The 21,068-nt window shown below is 40.3% G+C and overlaps 1 protein-coding gene across 1 annotated transcript; it reads left to right on the forward strand.

The window, feature by feature from the left end:
• Nucleotides 1-3,304: 3,304 nt before the first annotated feature.
• On the forward strand, nt 3,305-20,284 carry LOC101158938 (coiled-coil domain-containing protein 120). Its single transcript, XM_004069230.4, has 9 exons — nt 3,305-3,900; nt 11,143-11,273; nt 11,808-11,909; nt 11,997-12,120; nt 12,233-12,292; nt 13,781-13,934; nt 14,032-14,133; nt 15,679-16,710; nt 18,331-20,284. The coding sequence occupies exons 1-9, from the start codon at nt 3,891-3,893 to the stop codon at nt 18,425-18,427; spliced, it is 1,812 nt and encodes a 603-aa protein (XP_004069278.1). The 5' UTR covers nt 3,305-3,890; the 3' UTR covers nt 18,428-20,284.
• The last annotated feature ends 784 nt before the right edge of the window (nt 20,285-21,068 follow it).

A 21,068-nucleotide genomic window follows, 5' to 3' on the forward strand; every position in this document is an offset into this window, starting at 1 on the left:
AATTCTTTATAAATCATAAAATGTCATATCCCAGATTATTTTTTCACATTTTGTCTCTGTTTCTGCTAAGTGGCAGAACTTGCAGAATTTGATTTATTTTTTCCCACTGTTCTTCTGAATTTGGCTGTTGCTAACATAGATGAGAAAACAAAAATCCTTATTAACACAATTTGCTAACAGGGTAACTGAGTGGTTACAAGGAAAAACATGGTTACCAGAAAACTTTGTTTACTTGCAATACAATACTAACATTTTTTCCCCGTCATGTGGTCATGTGAATCTTCTCTCCTTTCATTCAGCTGCTAAGAAATGAGGCTGAATGACAGCAGCACTTCTTATGCAGATGTGCTCATTTAAAAGCTGATTTTCATGTTAAACCAGGTTTTTCCTAATCCTTTATCCTGGTTACTGAAAAGCAGGCTTCTTGTTTGCATGTTTTTTAAGGTGCTAAAGAAATGTGACTGACCTGGCTCTTTACCGAGGAAACAGACAGACAAAATGAGACTATTTTTTGCCACTTGTGATACAATTCTGCACTTCTGCTTCTAAACCTTGAAGTTTTTCTTTATTCTTGTGGTTTGAAAGCTCTATGGGGCAAAATGCATTTATTATAAACTACAAGTACACGTGTGTGGACAAATGCAGGCGTCTGGGGGTTGAACTGGAGAACAGACGAGACAAGAAGTGTTTTACTGTGTTTGGCATAGCAATAAAAGCTCAGAAGTTTTAAAAGATCATCTTTGTGATGACGTAACATTTCTGGTTAGTCTGTACAGCAGTTCAAACAATCTATGACTAAAGTTTACACTGGGATTTTACAGACGTTTTATTTGTTAAAGGAGGTCACAAAGAAAGCAGTGAAGCTCCAAGTTTGCAGAAGTCGTTGCGCTCTTGTCGTGGCACCACTTACTTCTTGGTAATTTACAACAACCTAAAATCAACACTGTAGATACTATAGATTGGATTTGTAGATGGAGAAAAGTACGGTCACATGACCTGTTGGTTTATATGGGGTGAGTTTAAAAAGACACCAAATACTCCCGTTAAACATATAACTGGCTCTCAATGGGTTAAAAAAAAGCTAGCCACAGTGATTACAACTGCAGCTGATCTGTTTTTGCTGGTGAACCGAAGCTCCACTCTTAACCCTCAATGTACCATTTTCATGTAATGTCCTCAACAGCTTTACATCATACACCCCTGCAACCTGTTTACTTTGAGAGACTGTGGGGCTAATCTTTATGTAAACTAGGCAGCTTAATGTTCTCCGAAGCCACATCATAAAGAAAAGGTTAATATGAACCTTGAAAGGGCAGAAAACTCATTGAGCAAAAGAAGTGTGTTGAGATAGACTTCTTTCTTTTGACTGATGGACTCTACTGGTTAATTTTGTTCTCTTGTTTATGATTTTGTTGATGTTTGACTCTTTTTGCTTGAGGTTTTTTGTCTGTAAAATATCTCATCTTAAATATTGAATATTTTTTATTCATAATCATAGTCTCTTAAGTGTATCCTGACATGCTAAGGATTTTTTTTGTGTGAATCTGAATTCCTGATAAAGCCCCTCCTATCTGCTTTTCCTTTTGTTCTTTTACTTGACCCTGTTAAAATGTCAAAGGTCAAAAACGTCAGGAGACAGAAACAATTTAAATGAAACAGAATTAGGAAATCTGTGCATCTCCAGAACTCAACACAACCTTTGTCACAGCTATACAAAATCCGAACCACTGTACCAATCACTGCACGTTTTGTACGTAGAGCCCAAAAACAGGCTTACAATCGTGCATACAGAAGCATGACTGTGAGATGTTTGAACGCGGAAGCCTGAAACGCGCATATGCAGAACGTGCGTTTGGATAGACCTTTTTATTAAAAGTGCTTGCTTGAACTCATGTTTTCGAGCACAGTGTGAGCGTAGCACAACATTTCACTTAGATGAAATTTAAAGAAAGATTACAATATATGAAGTTAATATGTATTTAAACTAGGCCTGTAACGATGAATCGATTTATTCAAACAGATCTGTCTGAAGCAAGTTGCTAATCGAATCAGCCTATAACTTTAAGAAACTGTTCCAAAAGAAAATGAATTGATTTGTAATCGATATTGGAAAATACCACTTCGATTGGGAAATGGTAGGTTTATTTTACTGTAATGTAAAAATGACAAAATGCATCACAGCAGACAACGCACACAAAAAAAAAAAAAAAATCAAGCCATCATTCCAGCCCAATGTGTAAAAACACTGAATTTTGCAAAAACCTGATCATACAGCGTGGTAGAATGTTCTAATAATGTTCCCTTTGGATTTTTTTTTATTTGAAAAACAACAGTAGACTGAACTTTATGAATCTAAAATGTGAAGGGATTTGAAATTAATTCTTGTTTACTTGTATGTTTGTAGACAAATTTAAATTGGACTTGATTATTTTACAAAAATAAAACTGTTCAGTATTCAGGTATTTCTCTCTGAATCACACTTAAGTTATGGATAAAGATTTCCTGAATCCATTTTAGGTCAGTAACTCGGATTGTTCAAAATGAACCAATATTGACTATCAAAATGCATCGTCAACCACTAATTATGATATGAATCAAATCATTGTTCAAATTAAGTGTTACACCACTAGTTTAAGTAAGGGTTAATGGCCTTCAAAGTGTGCATTGTCACTTTTTAACGCACGCCGTGGAAGCCTGAACCTTCCAACGCAAAAGCAGAGAACGGTTGCTTCCGCGAAGTGCGTTAAAAAGTGATAATGCATGCTTTGAAGGCCATTAACCCGCTTATACCATGGTCACTTACAAAATAAATAAATAATAACCAATTTTTAGTCCTTAATTCTTGTTTTTTTCCCAATTTGGATCGCTTTTCTCACAAAAAGCGGACTATAGTCCGCATCACGCCGCACCACCGCTGCAGTAAATATTTAGCGATATAAAGCGATATATATATGCTGATCTTTCCCGATGGGTTGAATAAAGCATCAATTCAGAGAGAAAGTTCACCTCTTACCGCTTGTTTTTGTCCAGATGATAAAGCAAAAGTTTTTTGTTAAAGAAGCCGGCACAGTGACACAAAACATTTAAGCTAGGTGACCAGAACTTCTTATTTCACCTTGCGGTCATCCTGTGGTATATCACTTTTTAATGTATACCCAGCAGCCAATCAGAATCGAGTATTCACCCAGACGATGGTATAAACTAAGATAAAAGAATACCCTACACAAGAAATATGGTCCATTTGATAAATAATAATTATTTTTTATTATAATTATTATAATATTTTTATTCTAAAAAAATATGTTACATATTTCTGTTAGGAATCATTAAAAGTCCATGTGTTTTTCTTTTATTTTTCTGTGGCACTCTTCTAATTCCATACAGGTGTCTTTTTTGACTTATCTCTCATGGTTACCATGCCGGTTTCAAAGTGATTGTCTGATCTAAAGGACCTTTTATCCTATGCGTGTGTGTGCGCGCGTTTTCTTCGTTAATGTCACTTATGCGCGTATTTCCGTGCAACCACTGGATGATCCTGGCGTGGATGGATTACGCGGCGCACATGCATGTCACATCTGGGAGGGGCGTCGCTGCCGTGACAGTGTTGAGTCAGCTGGCGGTGTAGATAGAGGCTCCTCGCTCGGTGAAAAAGGGGGACCTTTCTTCTGCTCAGATGCGCAGCGCCCCGACGCAGCGGAGGTCGTGAGGCTGCGTGTAAATTACAGTCGGGACGCGGAGCCGTTTTGTTCGTTCCTTTTCGTTTTGGAGTCCATCTGATCAACAAAACCTCTGTTTTCAAACGGATTTGCTGTCGTCGACTCGCGCAATGATTGTGTTTCTCAGCCTCGTCTTGTCGTAGAGGACCACGGAGACCTCGGAAGGCATCTGTCATGCTCGCCGGTAAGACGCTCAAAGATGTCCTTTGATCCAAACCGGGTGAATGTTCCTCCACCAACGCAGCGTTTCCAGCTGCCCGTCAACAGGCGTGTGTCTGTGGTGCCGACGAGGACACTATCCGGTCATGCATTTTGCTCACGTTTGTGACACACCTGCGAGTGCATCCGCTCATTAGCCCGGCGTGGACCGTCATGCTGTCCACGCTGGGACGCAGCACCGCCGTGAGCTCTCCAGAGGGGCTCGAACACGTTGGATGCTTGTCTGAAACAAGGCCGTGTGCCTGTGTCGCATGCGTAACAGAGGAGCGCATTGTTTGCGTGGCACCTTAATTAAAAAGGCTGAAAATGGCCGGACTGCAGATGCGTTTGGATTCAAACGGTGGTCCTCCAGGAGCAGGGAGACATGTGCGTCAAGCAGCCTCCCCGGGAGCACAACAACTTCTCCCTGTTGCTGCATTGTTATGGAGCCACAGCGGCGGAGATTCCGCGCCACTGCGCCGTGTCCCGTTGGTTCCACTGCTCCCACCCTCACACGTTCTTACGCAGCCTAGGAAATCCCAATTATTACCAGATTCCGGAACATGAGGGTCGTCAGGGGGCTGACGGAGCTAATTCCCAATGCTGGGCACTGTGAATGCCTTCAGGGTGATTCACTGCACCCCACATTTTAGTGTGTCTGGGAAACACCTTTCAGATTTTCCTTTAGACCCCAGCCTGTCTGTCTGAGATTAGTGACTTGCCTCTCTGATAAAACAAACCTTCAGTTTTAAAAAAAGATTCTATGCAGAAATTATAGGGAAACCTATAATTTGTTTTGTCACATTGTGACACAGCTGCTTATTTGAAACACACAATACAGACTTTCAAACATGCAATTAGACAAATGTCAGACTCATCAACCTCTAGGCCTATTCTAAAGCACTTGTCGGTACATTTGCACTGATCTAAAATGAAAATAAGCCCAGGGAATCAAGTCCCAGACCTTATCAAATGGCAGCCGCGCCAGACACAGGAAGCCAGAAGTCCTAGTCAGATCACAGAAGAGTCAGATCTGAGTATGTTGCTCATGTAACTACAGAGTTCAGTCTCTGGATAACAAAAACCTACAATTCTTTTCAAAAGCAACAAGAATATGACAAAACCCTTTCAACAGAAATCTTTCCAGGTGTTAAATGGCAAAGGGAAAGGATAATAATAATAATCCTTTCGGACACCACATTCCTTTCTTTATTACTTCCCCCTGCCTCAGCTTTGAGGATTCCAGGTGGATAGTGATCACCAGGTTTGCTTTGTTCCGCCCATGGTAGTTGTGTCAGATGTGTAAAGGTGAGTCTCAAGGCCAGGGAGGGGAAGAGGAGCCATACGATTGGTTCACCTGAGCTAAGCCACCTGGTAGTGTGCAGATAAGCACATTATAAAACCAGAGTTTCATGGATACCAAGTGCTCAAGAGAAGATTAAATTAACAGGAGGGGGTGGTATCTCCTGACCTTTCTCAAACGACCCTGGACAGTTATAGGGTTGTGGTTGACTCATCTGAATCCGCTCCATTGCTGAACACAAAGAATGAGGTCAGGAGGACAAACCGCAACCAAGGTGGGGAGTGTTTCTGTTTTACGCATCCGAGTCCACACTGGGAGCCACATGGCAGCGTTCGTCCAGGATGTGTCACAGCCAGCGTTATTTTTTTTTAACCTCCTGTGGAGCTGATGAGGAGCCCACTGGCAAGACAGGAGCCCTATAGCTGTAACCCTCGACTGGTTACCATGTGTTACCGTGTGTAGACTGTCAACAGCAGCAGCTGTGTCAACACCAACAGTCAATATGTGGGTGTCAGCCTCACCTGTGCAGTCAAGTGGAGGTGAGACTTTTGCTGCTTCTTTATGAGAAAACAAACAGCGCAGGAGATGTGAGCTTGGAGCAGCCAGAGCAACAGCTAAATAAATGCTGTTCACAGCAATGTCCTCTTTGTTGGACGTTCGTGTCCCATAAAAGCAGATAAACATGACTCTTGAGATCTCAGAGGAACTGTGTGTATAAAGTTATAAGCATACAGAGAATAAAAATGATGGTTTGGCCTGAGTGAATTATCTCCTCTGTAAATGTTTTGGTCTGACAACTTAAGGTTGAGGAAGAGGAGCATGCAGCTCCTTATTGTGAGGACGCAGGAATGAATCTACCATATAGTCTTTAGCCATTTGGACCTGAATATTAAGCTCTTCCTGATTTGCATTTGCACAGCAGCAGCTCCCTCTCAATGTACAGCTCATGTTTAATCAACACAGCCTCCTCACTGTTGTCTGCCTCCATCCTGAGCGGCACACACGCAGAGTTTGGGGTTTCCGGACCGCCGTGATCCTCTCTTTTGCTGAGGGTTTGGTGATGAAATGTTATCGTTTCATTGATGCTGGTCCAGATTTATCCGCTTTTCTCCTCTTCTTCCATCCTTCTTGGAAGCTATTTTCTGAAATTGGATACTTCTGGTGGGCACACAGGTGCACACCAGATGCTAAGCATGTCAGCGCCTGAATGCAACCTCTGATCCTGTCTGGTTTGTTCTTTGTTAGACACGGTTGAGATTGAGAGATGACCAGGAGTTGGTCCTCTGGTCAGTGTCTCTCCTAAACTGTGTCTTTATTACTAATAATGATTATGTAAAAAGCAACAGCACTTGGTTGCTTGAGATAAGATAAGTTGGTCAAGTAATCTCCTATAAAATGGCCTTTTAATGACAGATATTATTACATAATTCATGGTATGGATGTTTACAACAGCCCAAATATTGTTGTCCACTGCATTTGCTTGTAACCGTTATCTGCTTTTGAACACATTTCAAGGTTTTTTTTCCTTGGGTGGAAAAATAATAAATAATGTAATTAAGGGACCCAACCCTTAACTAAATTGGTGTAAAAATAGACTAAAAAAATATTGCATAGGTGTATGTAAGTGTTGTGGCTGCAGAAATTTAGGTATTTTATTAAATATTTAAAAGTCTGTTTGGCAAAAATCCTAAAAAGGATCATTTGTGGTGACATGGATACATTGACCTTTTAAATCACAAATCAAAGCAAGATTTCTTTGGAGGTACAGTAGTCACTACTGTGGCCTTGGCCACCCACCTTCTGGAAATGACCCTACCTCTGCACCCCCTCAGAAATCAGTGACTGATATTTCTATACAGATCTGCACTAATCAAAAGCTGTAAAAATGGTTATGGGGCACCAGATGGGAAACATTTAACCAACTCAACTGTCATGTAAATCAGCCAGGATGGTTGAATGAATCAATCTTAATACATAGTTAATGCAGTGTCTGTGCAAAATTAAAAAACATACAAACAGATTTATTCTCTTGAGTCAATATTAAACAAAAATGTGACAAAACAATTTTTTCATCCAGCAAATACAAGCTTGTCCTACAAGAGGACAACATGTGGCCTCCTCTGCAAATTCCATTGTGTTAAGGCTGTCTCACGCAGCTGCTATGTACTTTTTGCGCGTTATCGACGTATGAAATTTCAGTCTTTGGTGATACATGCGTGATATATGTATTTCATAAGTGTTCCTTGCATTTGTCATCCGTCGATGTGCGCAGATTTCCGTTGAGAGTTTCGACCGACTGGTCTGAACAAGAATTTGGTTTTGAGCTGTTCAAAACTTTTGGTCTGTTAGAATTAGACCGTTTATGCCCATTTTACGTAGTTTATGCAATTATTACACACATCTTATGCAATTGTGCGTGATTTTTAAATAATTACACAAATTTGTTGCTTTCCATGACTGTTCCCTGTATGTCTAACGGATTTTTCACGCATGTAGCACCGATGTAAAACTTTTTTAGCGCATTTAACATGTATCATGTTTAAAAACTGACACACAAATTATGGGTCAGATTTGGCTTTTTTGTTGATTTACGTGTTCTCTGCGTGGTTTATTCATACTACTTCTGTGGTTTCAATATGGTTCATTTGTGATACATCTGTGAAAATTTCATGTAAAAACCACAACTTTTCTCACTTTTTCCACATATAATCACGTATGACCAATTTACATCCGTGCAATATGCGCACAATGTACGTAGTGGCTTTGTGACATGGTATTCAGAAAACCATAAAAGCTCACTGAGCTAGCAGCTAAACAATCACAAGAAAGTTTAAATTCAGATTCATTGTTTCATCGAGGAACTTTAAATCCCAAGTTGAATTTGAGTTTTAGTTTTGAGACACAACTGAAGTTTGCTCCAAACTTCACATTCATTTGAGGTAGGGCTGCACGATATGAGGAAAACCTGCGATATGCGATATTAGTGATCAATGTTGCGATAACGATAAATTTGCGGTAAATAAACAAATAGAAAAATAAACAAAAACATCATTCCCATTTCATTGCAACAGTTTAAAAATTATACTCCAAATGACCCTCATCGACATGGGGGACAAACATCTAACATAATAGGCCTCCATCTGATTGGTCAACAATGGGAAGGAGTCCATCCGATTGGTCAACAATGGGAAGGAGTCCATCTGATTGGTCAAAGCATAAAGGGATTTATTTGATTCGTTAAATGCTTCAAGCTGCTAGAAGATTGTTTTAACACATTTTAGGTTTGCGATTTATTGGGATATTCGCCGTCTTTTGCGATATGCATATTGCAGAGCTGGATATTGCGATAACGATAAATTTGCGGTATATTGTGCAGGCCTAATTTGAGGTCTTTTAAGGGGAAAAAAAACATATTTTTGGCAGTTTTTCCTGGATTTCTATGGTTTTACACAAAACATCTTCAACAAATCCTGTTTAGAAACATTGATAGCAGTTTCCAACTGTATAAATGCAGCCTAATTGCTGTGGGGCGTATTCAGAAAGAACAAGTTTAATTACAGCAGCTGTTTATGAAGTTGTTTCTGGACAGTACTGTGAAATTTGTCTTTATATGTTGTTATTCCAAAGCTTTAAAGTCTGGGAAGAACTACAAAAGGCATCAAGGGTTGGAATTTTTGTCGTTAAAATGAACATTGTGTTTCTGTTAAATGAATCTTTTTGTCACCAGAGAGAGAAAACACCAAGCCCTCAAGCAAACGTTTACGGCTACAGAACAGAGCCATTCTTAAGAGGCACGGCAACCTTTTGGCTGCAGCTGCTCAGTGACGACTCTGACCAAATGACTCTGTCCATCCATTCCGAGGTTTTGCCAAAGTAAAAACATGCTCGACACCGGTCGGTTTGCTCCTCAGTGAAAACCCCTTTTGGATCATTAGATTACCTCAAAATCTGATCTTGGTAGACTGTTTGGTGTAACTGGATTTGTGTGGTGAGCTTTTGTCTGCGCAGCGCTTCTAAGTCTGCCACGTGTTTTTCTTGCAGAAGGCTCTTACATTTCTGTCAATGAAGGAGGTCAGGCATGCTGGGCTTTTTCACACATACTGACTCAGCTCCAGCACAAGAGCCAACCCAGCCGAAACATTTCAAAAATGTCTCTGCAGACAGTGTGCCTCGTTCTTCCCGGTGACTGTTGCGAACAGAGCTTGCGCACAGCTGCTTCAGTTGACTTGACGGATAAATGTCTCCTTCTGAAAGATGTGAAGCTGGCAGAAGCATCTCCTGGATTTGTGGGCTGAAAGGCACTTGATGATTAATCCATGTGGCAACGAGACAGGAGGATTCTTGTTTATGGCAGCAATTTGTGCACACCGATGAGTGGAGCCTTTTGGCAGAAAACACTGTCGCTATTTTAGGGTCTCTATTGAGAGTTTAGGAAAAGGCTGTTTATTTAACCTTTGCTTTGTGTTTTGGACTACTCCTTATATGGCAAACAGAAGAATTTTTCAAACTTCTTTTTTATTGAACTGTTTCAGATCTTTCTTCCAGTAAAGATGCCTCAATTATGCTAAGGTTCTTAAATGTACTGCCTCTCTGAACATGGAGGTTGTTCACAGCATCGTCCCACCATCCTGCCCCTGGCTCTGTTCCTCTACCTCTTTTTTTTCTTTGCTGTTGAGCTTTGAAACACGGACTACACACAGATTAAGTTCCCTCGTCTCTGTATCCGTGAATACATTATTAATACTACCTATGCAGCCTCATTTCTCTCCTCTTTGCAAATTAATTGGTTGCTAATTGGATTCAAGAGCTAATTTTAGGGCAAGACTTTCAGAACGCCTTATGTGCAATTAGTTATTTTATTTTTGTTCAGCTAATTTTCCCAGTGTTCTATAAAACAGATTAAAGGCTTTTTTTAATGGGAATCTATTCCTGGAGCGACAAAGCTGCCTTTCATGTATAATCTGACAGACTGAATGTCAGGAGTTATGAGAGTTTGTTCTGATATTTTATTTAAGGATTCATCTTTAGAGGAAGGAGGTTCAGTGGCTCCATCTGATGGTACAGCAGAACCGAGGAGTCAACTCAGCTTATCGAATAGAACCTTTAAGAAATGCCTCCATTTCTGCACATGACACAGAGCTACAAGGTCAAATAGGTTGAAATTTTTTTTCCCCGTACACTTTTGCGTAAGAATAGACATAATTTTATAGCAACAAAAACAATTTTAAAGCAAATAGCCACATTTATGGCTCAATATTTTAGAAAAAAAAAATGAACGTTAGTGTCATTGTAAATGTGGGTATTTCTAATTTTATTGATCACCATTTTTTTAGTTTTGTTGAAAAATTTCTTTCCCTTTTTGATAGTGTCAATTACTGTTGTTATACTTCAGTTCATTCCAAACATTCCAGATCACTGTGATCTTATTCAGTCAGGATAATTCATAAAGCAAGACTCTCTTAACTTTTAAGTGACCTCCACAAGTGACCAACATCAATATATATTTTTTAGATTAATCTCTGTATTGAGCAAGTAAAGGGGGGTTATGGAGAGGAAAACTCCTTTTTAATGGAAGATTAGGAAGAAACCTCAGACATAACCAAATTTACCTTGGTGGAACTCTGCCAGTAATTCCACATAACTGGATCATATGCAGCCCAAAGGTCTTCTGATTGCATCCATGGGTTTGAGGACTCCTGGTGGGTAGTTGCAGTATGGATGGTAAAACACAGTCTTGTCTGACACTCTCTCTATATCTCTCTAAACAAAAATGTAACAACAAAAAAGCAGCTGCTGTATCAAGGAACACTGCAGTTGTGATGATGCTCTGATTGTTTTGTCTTTTTTTAAAAAAATCTGGATTTGAGTGACTTGAAGTAAATCTCAGACCTTGTGACAATGACTTTTGTGCATCTCTTTTTCTAGATGTTCAAGGCTGCCAGGATGGCAAGCTGTCGGCTGACAGGATTGCAGCTCTGCAGGAGAGAAAACGGGCCCTGGAGGCTCTCCTCAGCTCCAGAGTTGGAGAGCTCAAACAAGTCTGTTTGCAGGAAGCAGTGAGTAGCTTTCGTTTTACATCTCAGAAATATGTAGGTCAGTGTGCATGCAAATCTCTTTTCCCAGTTGTATAAAAGACAGATATGGGTAATGATTCAAATGTATTGCAGTTTAATCCCTCTGTTTGCTCTAACTATATATTCCTGCTCTCTGTATGTGAGAAAGATGCAGATTTGAATCTTATAAAGGTTCTTTGACAAACTAAGTGATGCAAAAAGGCTTTCTGACAGCCTGTCAGTGCATGCTAATTAAGCCGCAACTGCCTGATGCATGTCTTTAACAGCAGTTTAGCATGTATCTGCATTTCTGCTGAATGCAGTGATTTACTCCATGCCTAATTTTTGATCCAGCAAATCTTTTGTTGTCAGTCTAACTTCTCTACTTAGTTATTACTCTGAATCATTCTACATCGTCACCCAGCTTCATTTCTTAAATTTTTATCGCAAAAGATAAAATTAGTTGGGAACGTTATAGCCATCCCAGTCCTGTGAATAAGGTTGTAATTGCAGAAGACTGATGAATGTCCCATACAGGAGCTAACTGGGAAGTTGCCACATGCTTTCCCTCTGGAGGCGGGAGAAACCCCCCCAGTGGTGCAGCGCCGAGCTGGACTTGTGCCCCGCACCAAGGTGGAGGTAGGTCAAAACCCTACAATCAACTGTGTTTACACAGCAGCTGTTCAGACGTGTGCAGTTATGGTCTGACGTGTGTCTCGGCTTCAGGACGACTTTGCCCAGAGAAGGCAGATGAAGGCCATCTTCACAGGTGCATTGTACAGCAGACACACAGAATCAGACAGAAACGGCCCCAACAGCAAAAGGACGGTGCATCGGGGGTGTCACACAGGTACACCGGGACTCAAAACATATGCTGCATCAATGAGGAAGAACAGCCACAGAGTGGTTTATGGATGTTTTCATGTGATTAACCAAAATGATGTCCCTGTGTTTGGTTTTAGAGGACACAGTGGTGTCAGAGAGTGCAAGCTCTATGTCGGATTCAACGTCCCATGACAACGGTAAGTCAACGTTATTGATAATATCTCCTAAAAATCCTCTCTGCTATTGTTAGACACTGTGTGTAGTCAAGTTCAAGGGTGAAAGGCTTTTTTTTTAAAGATGAAGTTAAAGTCTCATTAGTTGTCATACACTTGGGTGTGTGAAATTTGTTCTTCGCATTTGACCCCTCCCCTGGGTGAGTGGTGGTCTACAGACACAGCCCCGCCCAGGAACCATTTGGTGGTTTAACTCCCCAATCCAAGCCCATAATGCTGAGTGCTAAGCAGGGAGGCATTGGGTCCCACTTTTAGGCTGAATTCTTCCCCTACCCCTACGGCTTCTCCCTACCCCTACATTTAGCCCCCCAAACAGAGAGTTTTCGAAAAATATTGTTAAAACAAAAAGTCATTACTTTCATTTCCATGTAAACTTCTGTGCTTCAGAGCACACCCACGAGAAGAAATGTGTTTCTATTCCACAGCACAGTGCAATGCTTTCCCATTCAAATAACTAATTTCGACACCCCTATCCCTCCAAATGCCCCTACAATTGGAGGGATAGGGAGAAGCTGGAGGGGTAGGGGAAAAATTTGGATTCCAGTTTCAGGGCAGACACCCTACCACAAGACCACTGAGTTTTTTTAAATCAGGGTTTTTGTACAAAAACTGATAAAACCACATTGGCAACAGAAGAAATTCTGTTTTAGTTTCCAGATGATCTACGAGGGTAAGTTTCAGCCAAAATGCAGGTAAAAACCAACCAATAGCGACCAACAGGTGAGCAGGAAAAGTTCAAGTCTTCTGCAGAAGCTCACATAAGTGTTTGGTACCTGTAGGTTCATTCTTCTGTCCACTTCATACCGAAGTAGCTCAATGGTTTGGTATGATCAAACCCCAGCTCAAAGCTATGGGTTTGATAGCTGTGTTCGTTCAGAGTGCCAGACTTCTCCCTGTTAGAGCCCCCCCCCCCCCCCCCCCGCCCCATTCCTGAACGCCTTGTGGGGGTGCAAGACATTGTGCTCATCACCTATCAGTAGATCTTAAACCCTTCTGTGTGTCATAATAGTCTTGAGAAGATGGGAGGCTGGAACTGGGTCATGCAACAGAACAATGATTATGTGGATAAAAGAGAATAGAATCAAATCTTTATAGTGATCTGGTCAAAGATTGCACCTCAGCCTGGTGGAAATAGTACGATATGCCCTTAAAGGAGCTGCACATAAGTGGATAAATGCTTAATAAAAGAAAGTCGTGCAGAAAATGACAACTTCAAGTGATTACTGATGATCTTTTGAGTCCCTGGGCTCACATTTAGATGAAAAGTAAAGCGTATTTACTTGAACACAGGATCATTCATGCATAATTCTGTCATTCTGTCATAATACAGTTGCAATAAGCTTAATTAAAGTTTATTCCGTTATTACAAATGGGGATTATCTATTTAAATGGCACAGGTTGGAGTGAACAGGCTCAATAAAAAGTCTTGTTTGTGTTTCATCTTCTTTAAAGAGTCATCGCCCAGCGTGGCTGCTGACCAGCGCTCCCTGTCTCAACCACGACTCACTGCGGGCAGCCCCGACCACAGAATCAGCAGGAAACTGTCTCCAGTTGAGATTTACTACGAGATGAGGACTCGCCGCAACTCTGTGACAAGCTCTGTTAGGTACTCCAGTCAAAGCAACGGCAGCTCCAGCCTGCTTCTTTTCCAAGATCACATGTAGACATTTTGGCTGAAAAATTTTCTGGGTTGCCTTCTACAGCCCGACTCACTCGTTACCTAGAAGTGCTTCAAACGTTGAAGGTAGAAGTGTTCCAGCCACGCCTCTGTTGGCCCGGACGGCTCCTGTCAGTGTTCACGCCAGGTAATCCGTGATGCAGAACAGCTGTGTCTCCCTGGGATTTCTATAGCATGTGGTTTTAAATATATTGTCCATCACATTTTGAGTAGAAGCACAATCTCCAGAAAAATCTACGTTTGAGCCCTTTGTGTCAAGACCTAAGTTTTAATCAGGTATACTAATTTAGCTTTGCTTGTTTTAGCTGTTAAAAAGCAACATTTTCTCATGAACAGTTTCATGGTCTCCATGTTTATAGTTGTGGACAATAACATAACTGCTGTGAAACAATCAGAGATTAAGGATTTATTGCTCAGATCTAATCCTCATCCTGGCTGTAGCCCTTGGGTGGTAGAATCATTGTCTATTTCTGCAGCAGGGTCTAATTCTCTGAGCTCTCCTGTGTATCCAGTCCCATTCTCATTGTTGGATCATGAACCTTAACTAGCAGTTCTTTACAATGTTGTTCTGGTTTTTTTATTTTGGTGAAAAATACCAGTCACTGGGATTCTCTGGAGTTCCAAAGTGTGGTTTCCCATGCCTCTTCTTTTTAGATGGATGCATGTCAGTGACTTTGTCTCTCATGTATTCTTGAATTTCCTCTTTTAACTTATTTGTCGGAAAGCTTTTAGTTTAAGAGACTTCCTATTTCCTGACAATGATCAGGTCTGAATTTGGCAAATATAAATAAATATCTTACAGTTGATCACAGCTCAGTCAGGATTTACCAGGGGGCAGCCTTTTTTACCCAGGCACCTACCTTGATTTTAAAACAGGAAAAATGTAAACAATGTTCTACACTAAATAATCGTTTATTTTTATACTCATTATGTTTGGTATCATGAAATTATAATAAATATGTCAAACAGAAAAAAGTGATGCTTTTCACAGAAACCTTATTTTTTTTAAAGAACCACTCTGATGAAAATGGTGTTTTTAACATGTTCTTGTAGCATTTTTCTGAGGATGGAGGAAACATTGAGAAAATTAAGCTTGAAATTGCCTTTAAGCATTTCTTTATTTAAATCGTTAATCAGGCACCATAGGAAATGGCTTGTAGGTACAACTTAAAACCTACAACAGCAATCCTCAAACTTGCTGCTCCGCTCCATTCTGATGCATCCACTTGTAGACGACTAGATCTTTGTTTTTCTCTTGTCTGAGCTGGCATCTGGCTCTAAACTGTACGGCTGGATAGCTCCAGTGTTGCTCGCCATTTTTGTTTCACCGGTAATTGTTAGGTTGGGGTTGTGAGGGGCTAAAAGGTAGCAGCAGAAAGTGTAAACAAAGGGACGATGGGAAGTAGAGGTAGGCTTACTTCGCACCAACAATCCTGCCCACAACTCTGAGGTGAATTTCTAATAAACTACAGCTCTGAAGAAACTGTTCTGAAAAACGAAGTTTTTTTTAATTTTGGCAAAAAATAATAATAATTAAAAGACCTCTGGGAACGCTTTTACATCAAATCAAAGATGATCGGAGTGGGACTTTAAAAATTATTGCTTAGGTTAATTTCATTCGTTGTTCTTAAGGCAGGATCTTGCTTCATGTTTGTGCTTCATTTTGCCACAGGTCAGATGCATCAGGTGGTAACGGCTTAAAGCAGTGGTCCGGCAGCCTGGATGTCCCATACATGATTCCACTGGCTCAGGAAGGCTCGCCGTCTGATCGCCGCAGCTGCCCATATAGCTCCCGTGCAAGGCGCAGCAACAGCTCTGAGGCTCTGCTGGACAGGTCCAGCCTCCCAGATGACCCCCCACCCAGGAATGGAATGCCACACAGGGGGGGGCCATACAAGAGCTCGGAGACCCTGACCGATGGCAAACTTCGCCAGATTCACTTGGGCAGCCCAGAGAGACACGCCGACAGCTCAGCAGATAAGGTTACAATGCGGCTGTCGGTGGGTGGCAGAGGGGCCAGCGGGGGCTACAATGAGCTTCTCATGGATTACATCTGGGGGAAACAGCAGAGGATGCAGCATCACCTGTACCAATCCACAGGCAGAATCTGGCAGGACATGTCCTCCCCTCGCTCCTCCACTGCAGCGGTGCCTTCTCATGCTAACGGATTTTCCCATTCCCAGGTGCATCTTCCCAGTGCTGTGCCTCCATACAGTCCAATGGTTCTCAGGGGGTCAGAGGCGGAGCTACGCAGGGTCAAAGTCACTAGAACCAAATCTTGTGGACCTTTTATTCCTTTGCAACAACATGCCCAGGATGGCATCCTGTTATCAGCTTATGAGCCCTCCATTCCTGCCACCGGGACCACTATGTCCTCCGTCCCAAACCCCCACCCTTATCAGACTGAGCTGTCTGGGCCCTCCTTCAGTCGTAGACATACACAGTTTTCGCTTCAAACTCCAGAAGATTCAACAAGAAGTCTGCATAAAGCTCTGGCTCTGGAGGGACTCAGGGACTGGTACCTTAGGAATGCTCTCGGCTACCCCTCTGCTGCCTCCAAGGGACACGAAGCGGGCATCTCTCGGCTCTCCCACCCTCACCCTCTTGTGCACCAGGCGCATTCCCTTCAAGGCGAACCGGCTAACCTGCAAAAGGCTCAGATACCCCAGTCAGCCAGCTTCCATGGTCATCCACTGCATGGGCGGTAAGTGCTTTCACAAAACTAAATCATTATAAAAGTGAACACAATTCTCAGACTTGAGAAGAAGGCCTGAAAGAACAACTCCATAATTGCATCAAAGGCTTGGAATTGTTACAGTAAAGTTCTCCTGGTTTTGCACGAAAAGCATAAAAACGTAAAATTTTGAGGTATGAGGCATTGAAAGAGAAAATAAGCATTTGTAAAAACAAAAGAATTTCTCATAAATTCAAATGTCTCAGCATTACAATTTTCTTGGGGCCAAATTAGAGAAGCCTTTTAAGTACAGACACAGAAGATTGAACACGCCCTTCACATTCTCTGACTGCTTTTGGGAGCACTCATGACAAATGCCTGCAGCCTCTGATAAACACATTTTTTTATTTTAAAAATGCACCCATGACATACCATCAACATATTTTACATGTTAGGTTTTATTTGGAACTGTGTGGAGCGCTCAGCATGAGAACACTGTTCATGCACACCAATAGATATGAAAACACTGAGAATTTGTAGTAAAGACAATAGTGTGGTTGAAAGTGATCAAAATTTGTGTGCAACAACCAAATTCAACTAAAATTATTTTTGTACACACTACCAATGTGTGGATCAATATTTACAGCTATTCTAGGACAGATTAATTTTGTTTACTTCTAATAGGAGTTTAATGTATTAAAGCAGCAACAAGTAGATGTTCCTGTGTCTGCATATATGACTAAATATGCATCTCAAAACTACTTGTCATCTCTTCTTTTTTTTGAAGTTTTAGCAATTTTATTTTGAAAGACCCACTCCAATCATCTTTCGATCTACCGTGAAAGCGTTCCCATCAGTCTTTTAGTTATGATTTTGCAGTATTTAGATAAAATAAAAATCAAACTTTTCCATTTTCTAGTTTCTGCAGAGCGGCAGGAGTTCAACAGAAATCTGCCTCTGAGTTGCGAGCGGGACTGTTGGCACGGAGCAACCCCGCCCCCTTCCCCTCCCCATTGCAATGCGTAGCAGGGAGCTCATCGTCACAACATGAAAACAATTAAACAATTTAAAAAATGAAATGCAATTTTAAGCTTAATTTTCTTATCAGATGTCCTCCATAATCAGAGAAATTGTCACAAGAACATGTTAGAAAAACCAAAAACATGATTTTCATTGAAGTGGATCTCTAACATCTTATTGGGTTGTTGACGAAGGTGAAAATTGCTTGCTAATCTGGGATTTCCCATAAATATGACGAGATTGTGTTAGTAAAATGTACAAATGCTTTTCCATTGTAGGTTTTACATCAGTGTTCTACTGCAGGAGGATTCTGCTACGATTTCTAGCAAGTTAAAAGTAAAACATCTCTTGAACAGAATTCTGTTTTTCTTCATCTCACTTTTATGTGAATGGCTTTTAAATCTGTCCCCCAAATCCATGCGCTTGTATTCTTTAAAATGACTTATCCAAAGTTCTGACTTTAGTATCTGTCTACAAATTTCGAAGATCTAACAAATAAAAGTCATAAAAGTGTTTTTTTTCTTCTATTTTAAATACTACGTTTCTCTAAGCTTTTCCTGTTGACCTTTTCTGTCAGAGAATTGTTTTCTTGTAAAGTCCATGATGCCATCTTATGTTTCTCCCCAACAGGTCAGTGGAGTTTTCTCTCTTCCAGGAGACTCCAGATCCACAAATGCAAGCTGCGACCCCAAAGGAGCCGAGCGCTGACCCTGGGACGCTGGTCTGAAGCAGCAGAATCCAAACCCCAAACTGTGTTTTGAGCAAAAACCCTCTCGCCTCATGTAGACCTGCATTCTGGTACAAACACTCAAGCTGACACAATGTGACCTCAACTGCAAACAAACCTCAGCAGAAGCAAACCAGATTACACGGCGGACTGTTTCCTGTGTTGCAGATGAGCCTTTAAATTCACGTTTTCATGTGGAGGCTGAGCGACGGCTTCTTTTACCGGTGTGGTCATGCTGTACGTCATTTATAAATACCTGTATTCCAACAAAGAGCAAGGTCCCTCCTAATAATGCTGAAATATCTACTAAGATATAATTTTCTACTGAATATATACAAGAACTCTAAATGAATATTTTGTATAGACTGAAATAAGAAAAACAGTTATATCAAAGAGGTAATATATTGCTCATAAGCATATGGTATTACATCATTGAATGTGTTAAGTAACAAAAACCCAGTGCTCATCTCAACGTTTTATTTTCCTCACTGATCCAATCCAGCAGGCCAGTGACTGTAGCGCAGAGATGTTCGGACAGGAGTGCCTCATCGTTTTCATGTCGAGACCGAACATTTACTGTTAAGTGCTAGCATCGGGCTTTCGAGGGTTTTCATGAAAAACAGCTCCACGATGTCACTCAAATAGGGTAATGATGTCATACTGTTATTTATGTTGGTTTCCACATTCAGCAGAGGGCTGAAGGATCAGTGTAGCTTTCTCTGTGCAGACTTGGTGAGAATGAAGAGTTCCGGTGCGAGAAAACCTTCGGAATGTAGCGAGACACGACTGTACGACAACAAACGGGCTGAATTGAGTGGAATAGGTGTGTCACGCAGAGCACTTTATGAACATCCTAAGCCTTAATTCCCTATGACATTGTCCCCAAGTGAGACACCTGGCAAGAAAAGGGTTTTAGACAGGGTTTATAATGGGGCAAATTTGACGTTTTTTTTTTCAGCATCTGCTGAAGTGTTTGCTTGTAAATAGAATGGGTTGTTCTGGTGACTTTGAAACTTTTCTTTCAATGCTAACAAAGTTGTTATTCAAACTAACCACATATCTCTGTGTCAACCGTTTCACCCCAACCGAGCACCACAAGCTGTTTATGTGAAGAGAACAGAACCTCTGCAGTATTGAGTGACGGTGTGAGCAGGTCTCAGACCAGTACATCTTAATAAAAATTACAGATTCCCTTCAGTTTTAATGATTTATTTGTATTGTGTGTTTGTTTTTTTTTATGTTTCAGCATTTTATAATCCGTTTCAGTAGCATTATAAAAAGACGAGACAAAGAAGAAACGGAAAATACTTGTTTTTTGTAATACCATATTTTGTAGATCTTTTGTTGGCATTTTTATATTCAGACTGGTTTGAATGTAATAATTTATACATGTATTTTTTTTTAACATTACCTGTGTTCCTCTGCAGTTTGACGCGTTCATGTTTTTTCCCCCGTTTTTGGATCAGCAGAGCTCCTCTCATCTTGTAATTTGAAATCAAAGACCAAACTGCTGTGCACTTGGGGTTAGAAAGATATTTTTCATACTACGTACTCTGTAAGTTTAAAATAAAGGATATAAATTTAGCTCTAATGCAAATGTATTCAAACTATATTTATGAACTTATAACATTTTGTAGCCATCTACTGTAGCTCTTTACTGTCATCTGCAGATGTACGTTTAGATGTGTGATGTGTTCTTTGATTACCTTTTAAAAAAAATTCAAGTGCAGCTGTTTTATATTTTCTTTGTTTCGTTATATTCAGGCTGTTGACCTTCAACAGAGCTGCCATCTACTGTATGTATGCGATTGTGCATTAATTCTACTAAATAAACTTTCATGTTGGGGAAAAAGTGTATTCTGCACTTCAAATACCCTGATTTTATTAAATATTTATTTTGCTTTTTTAATGCTTAAAACTAAAAAATCAAACTGTTGAGTTCTGGGGCTTCACATACATTTTTTAACGTTTTAATTCAGATAAAAAAAGGTTTTCATAATTTCCATAGGAAAGATAAAAACATCAAAAAGATATAAATAATTCAAATAAAAGCATGTCTTTCAATTGTCTACTCAAATAGGACACATTTTTAAACTGCATTTTTAATTTGCTCTAAAAACGACATTTCAATTTACTCTTTTTAATTGCATTTTCTAATAATTTAAAATGTTTTAGATTTAATTTGTCATCGTGTCAGTATTCAAATGTTATTACAAAAAGTCTCCAAGCTAAACATTGTTTTAATTAATGTCATCAGTCTTTCTCCCTTAAAATGCAAACTGATATGCAACCTGTCAGTCGTTTCATCCTGGCAGTTCCTGCAGGCCTGCATGTGACCCCTTGAGGATCCGCGTTCAGGTCTTCTAAACGGAGGTGCAGTTACGGAAATCAGCCAGCAGGTGTCTCCCTTGTCTCTGTGTTCTTCCTCTCTCTGATTCAAACATTAAAATGTTCATCTCTTCTTCCAAATAATATCCGCAGTCTCAAAGGTAGTTTTAAGGCACTAAGCAACATATTTTTATAATCCATGTTTTCTTTTTTAAATATTGCATTTATAATTTCATGCAAATCAGCTTAATTTAAGATATTTTTGTAATTTCTCTTTGTTGAACTTTAATTGTTGGATCAATATTTGTTTTTG

Source organism: Oryzias latipes, chromosome 5 (genome assembly GCF_002234675.1).
Source record: "Oryzias latipes chromosome 5, ASM223467v1".
Lineage (NCBI taxonomy): Eukaryota > Metazoa > Chordata > Actinopteri > Beloniformes > Adrianichthyidae > Oryzias > Oryzias latipes.

Coding starts and splice junctions, on each gene's coding strand:
- LOC101158938 (XM_004069230.4), top strand. Junction 11,274..11,807: donor AAGTCTGTTTGCAGGAAGCA/GTGAGTAGCTTT, acceptor TGTCCCATACAG/GAGCTAACTGGGAAGTTGCC. Junction 12,293..13,780: donor TTCAACGTCCCATGACAACG/GTAAGTCAACGT, acceptor TCTTCTTTAAAG/AGTCATCGCCCAGCGTGGCT.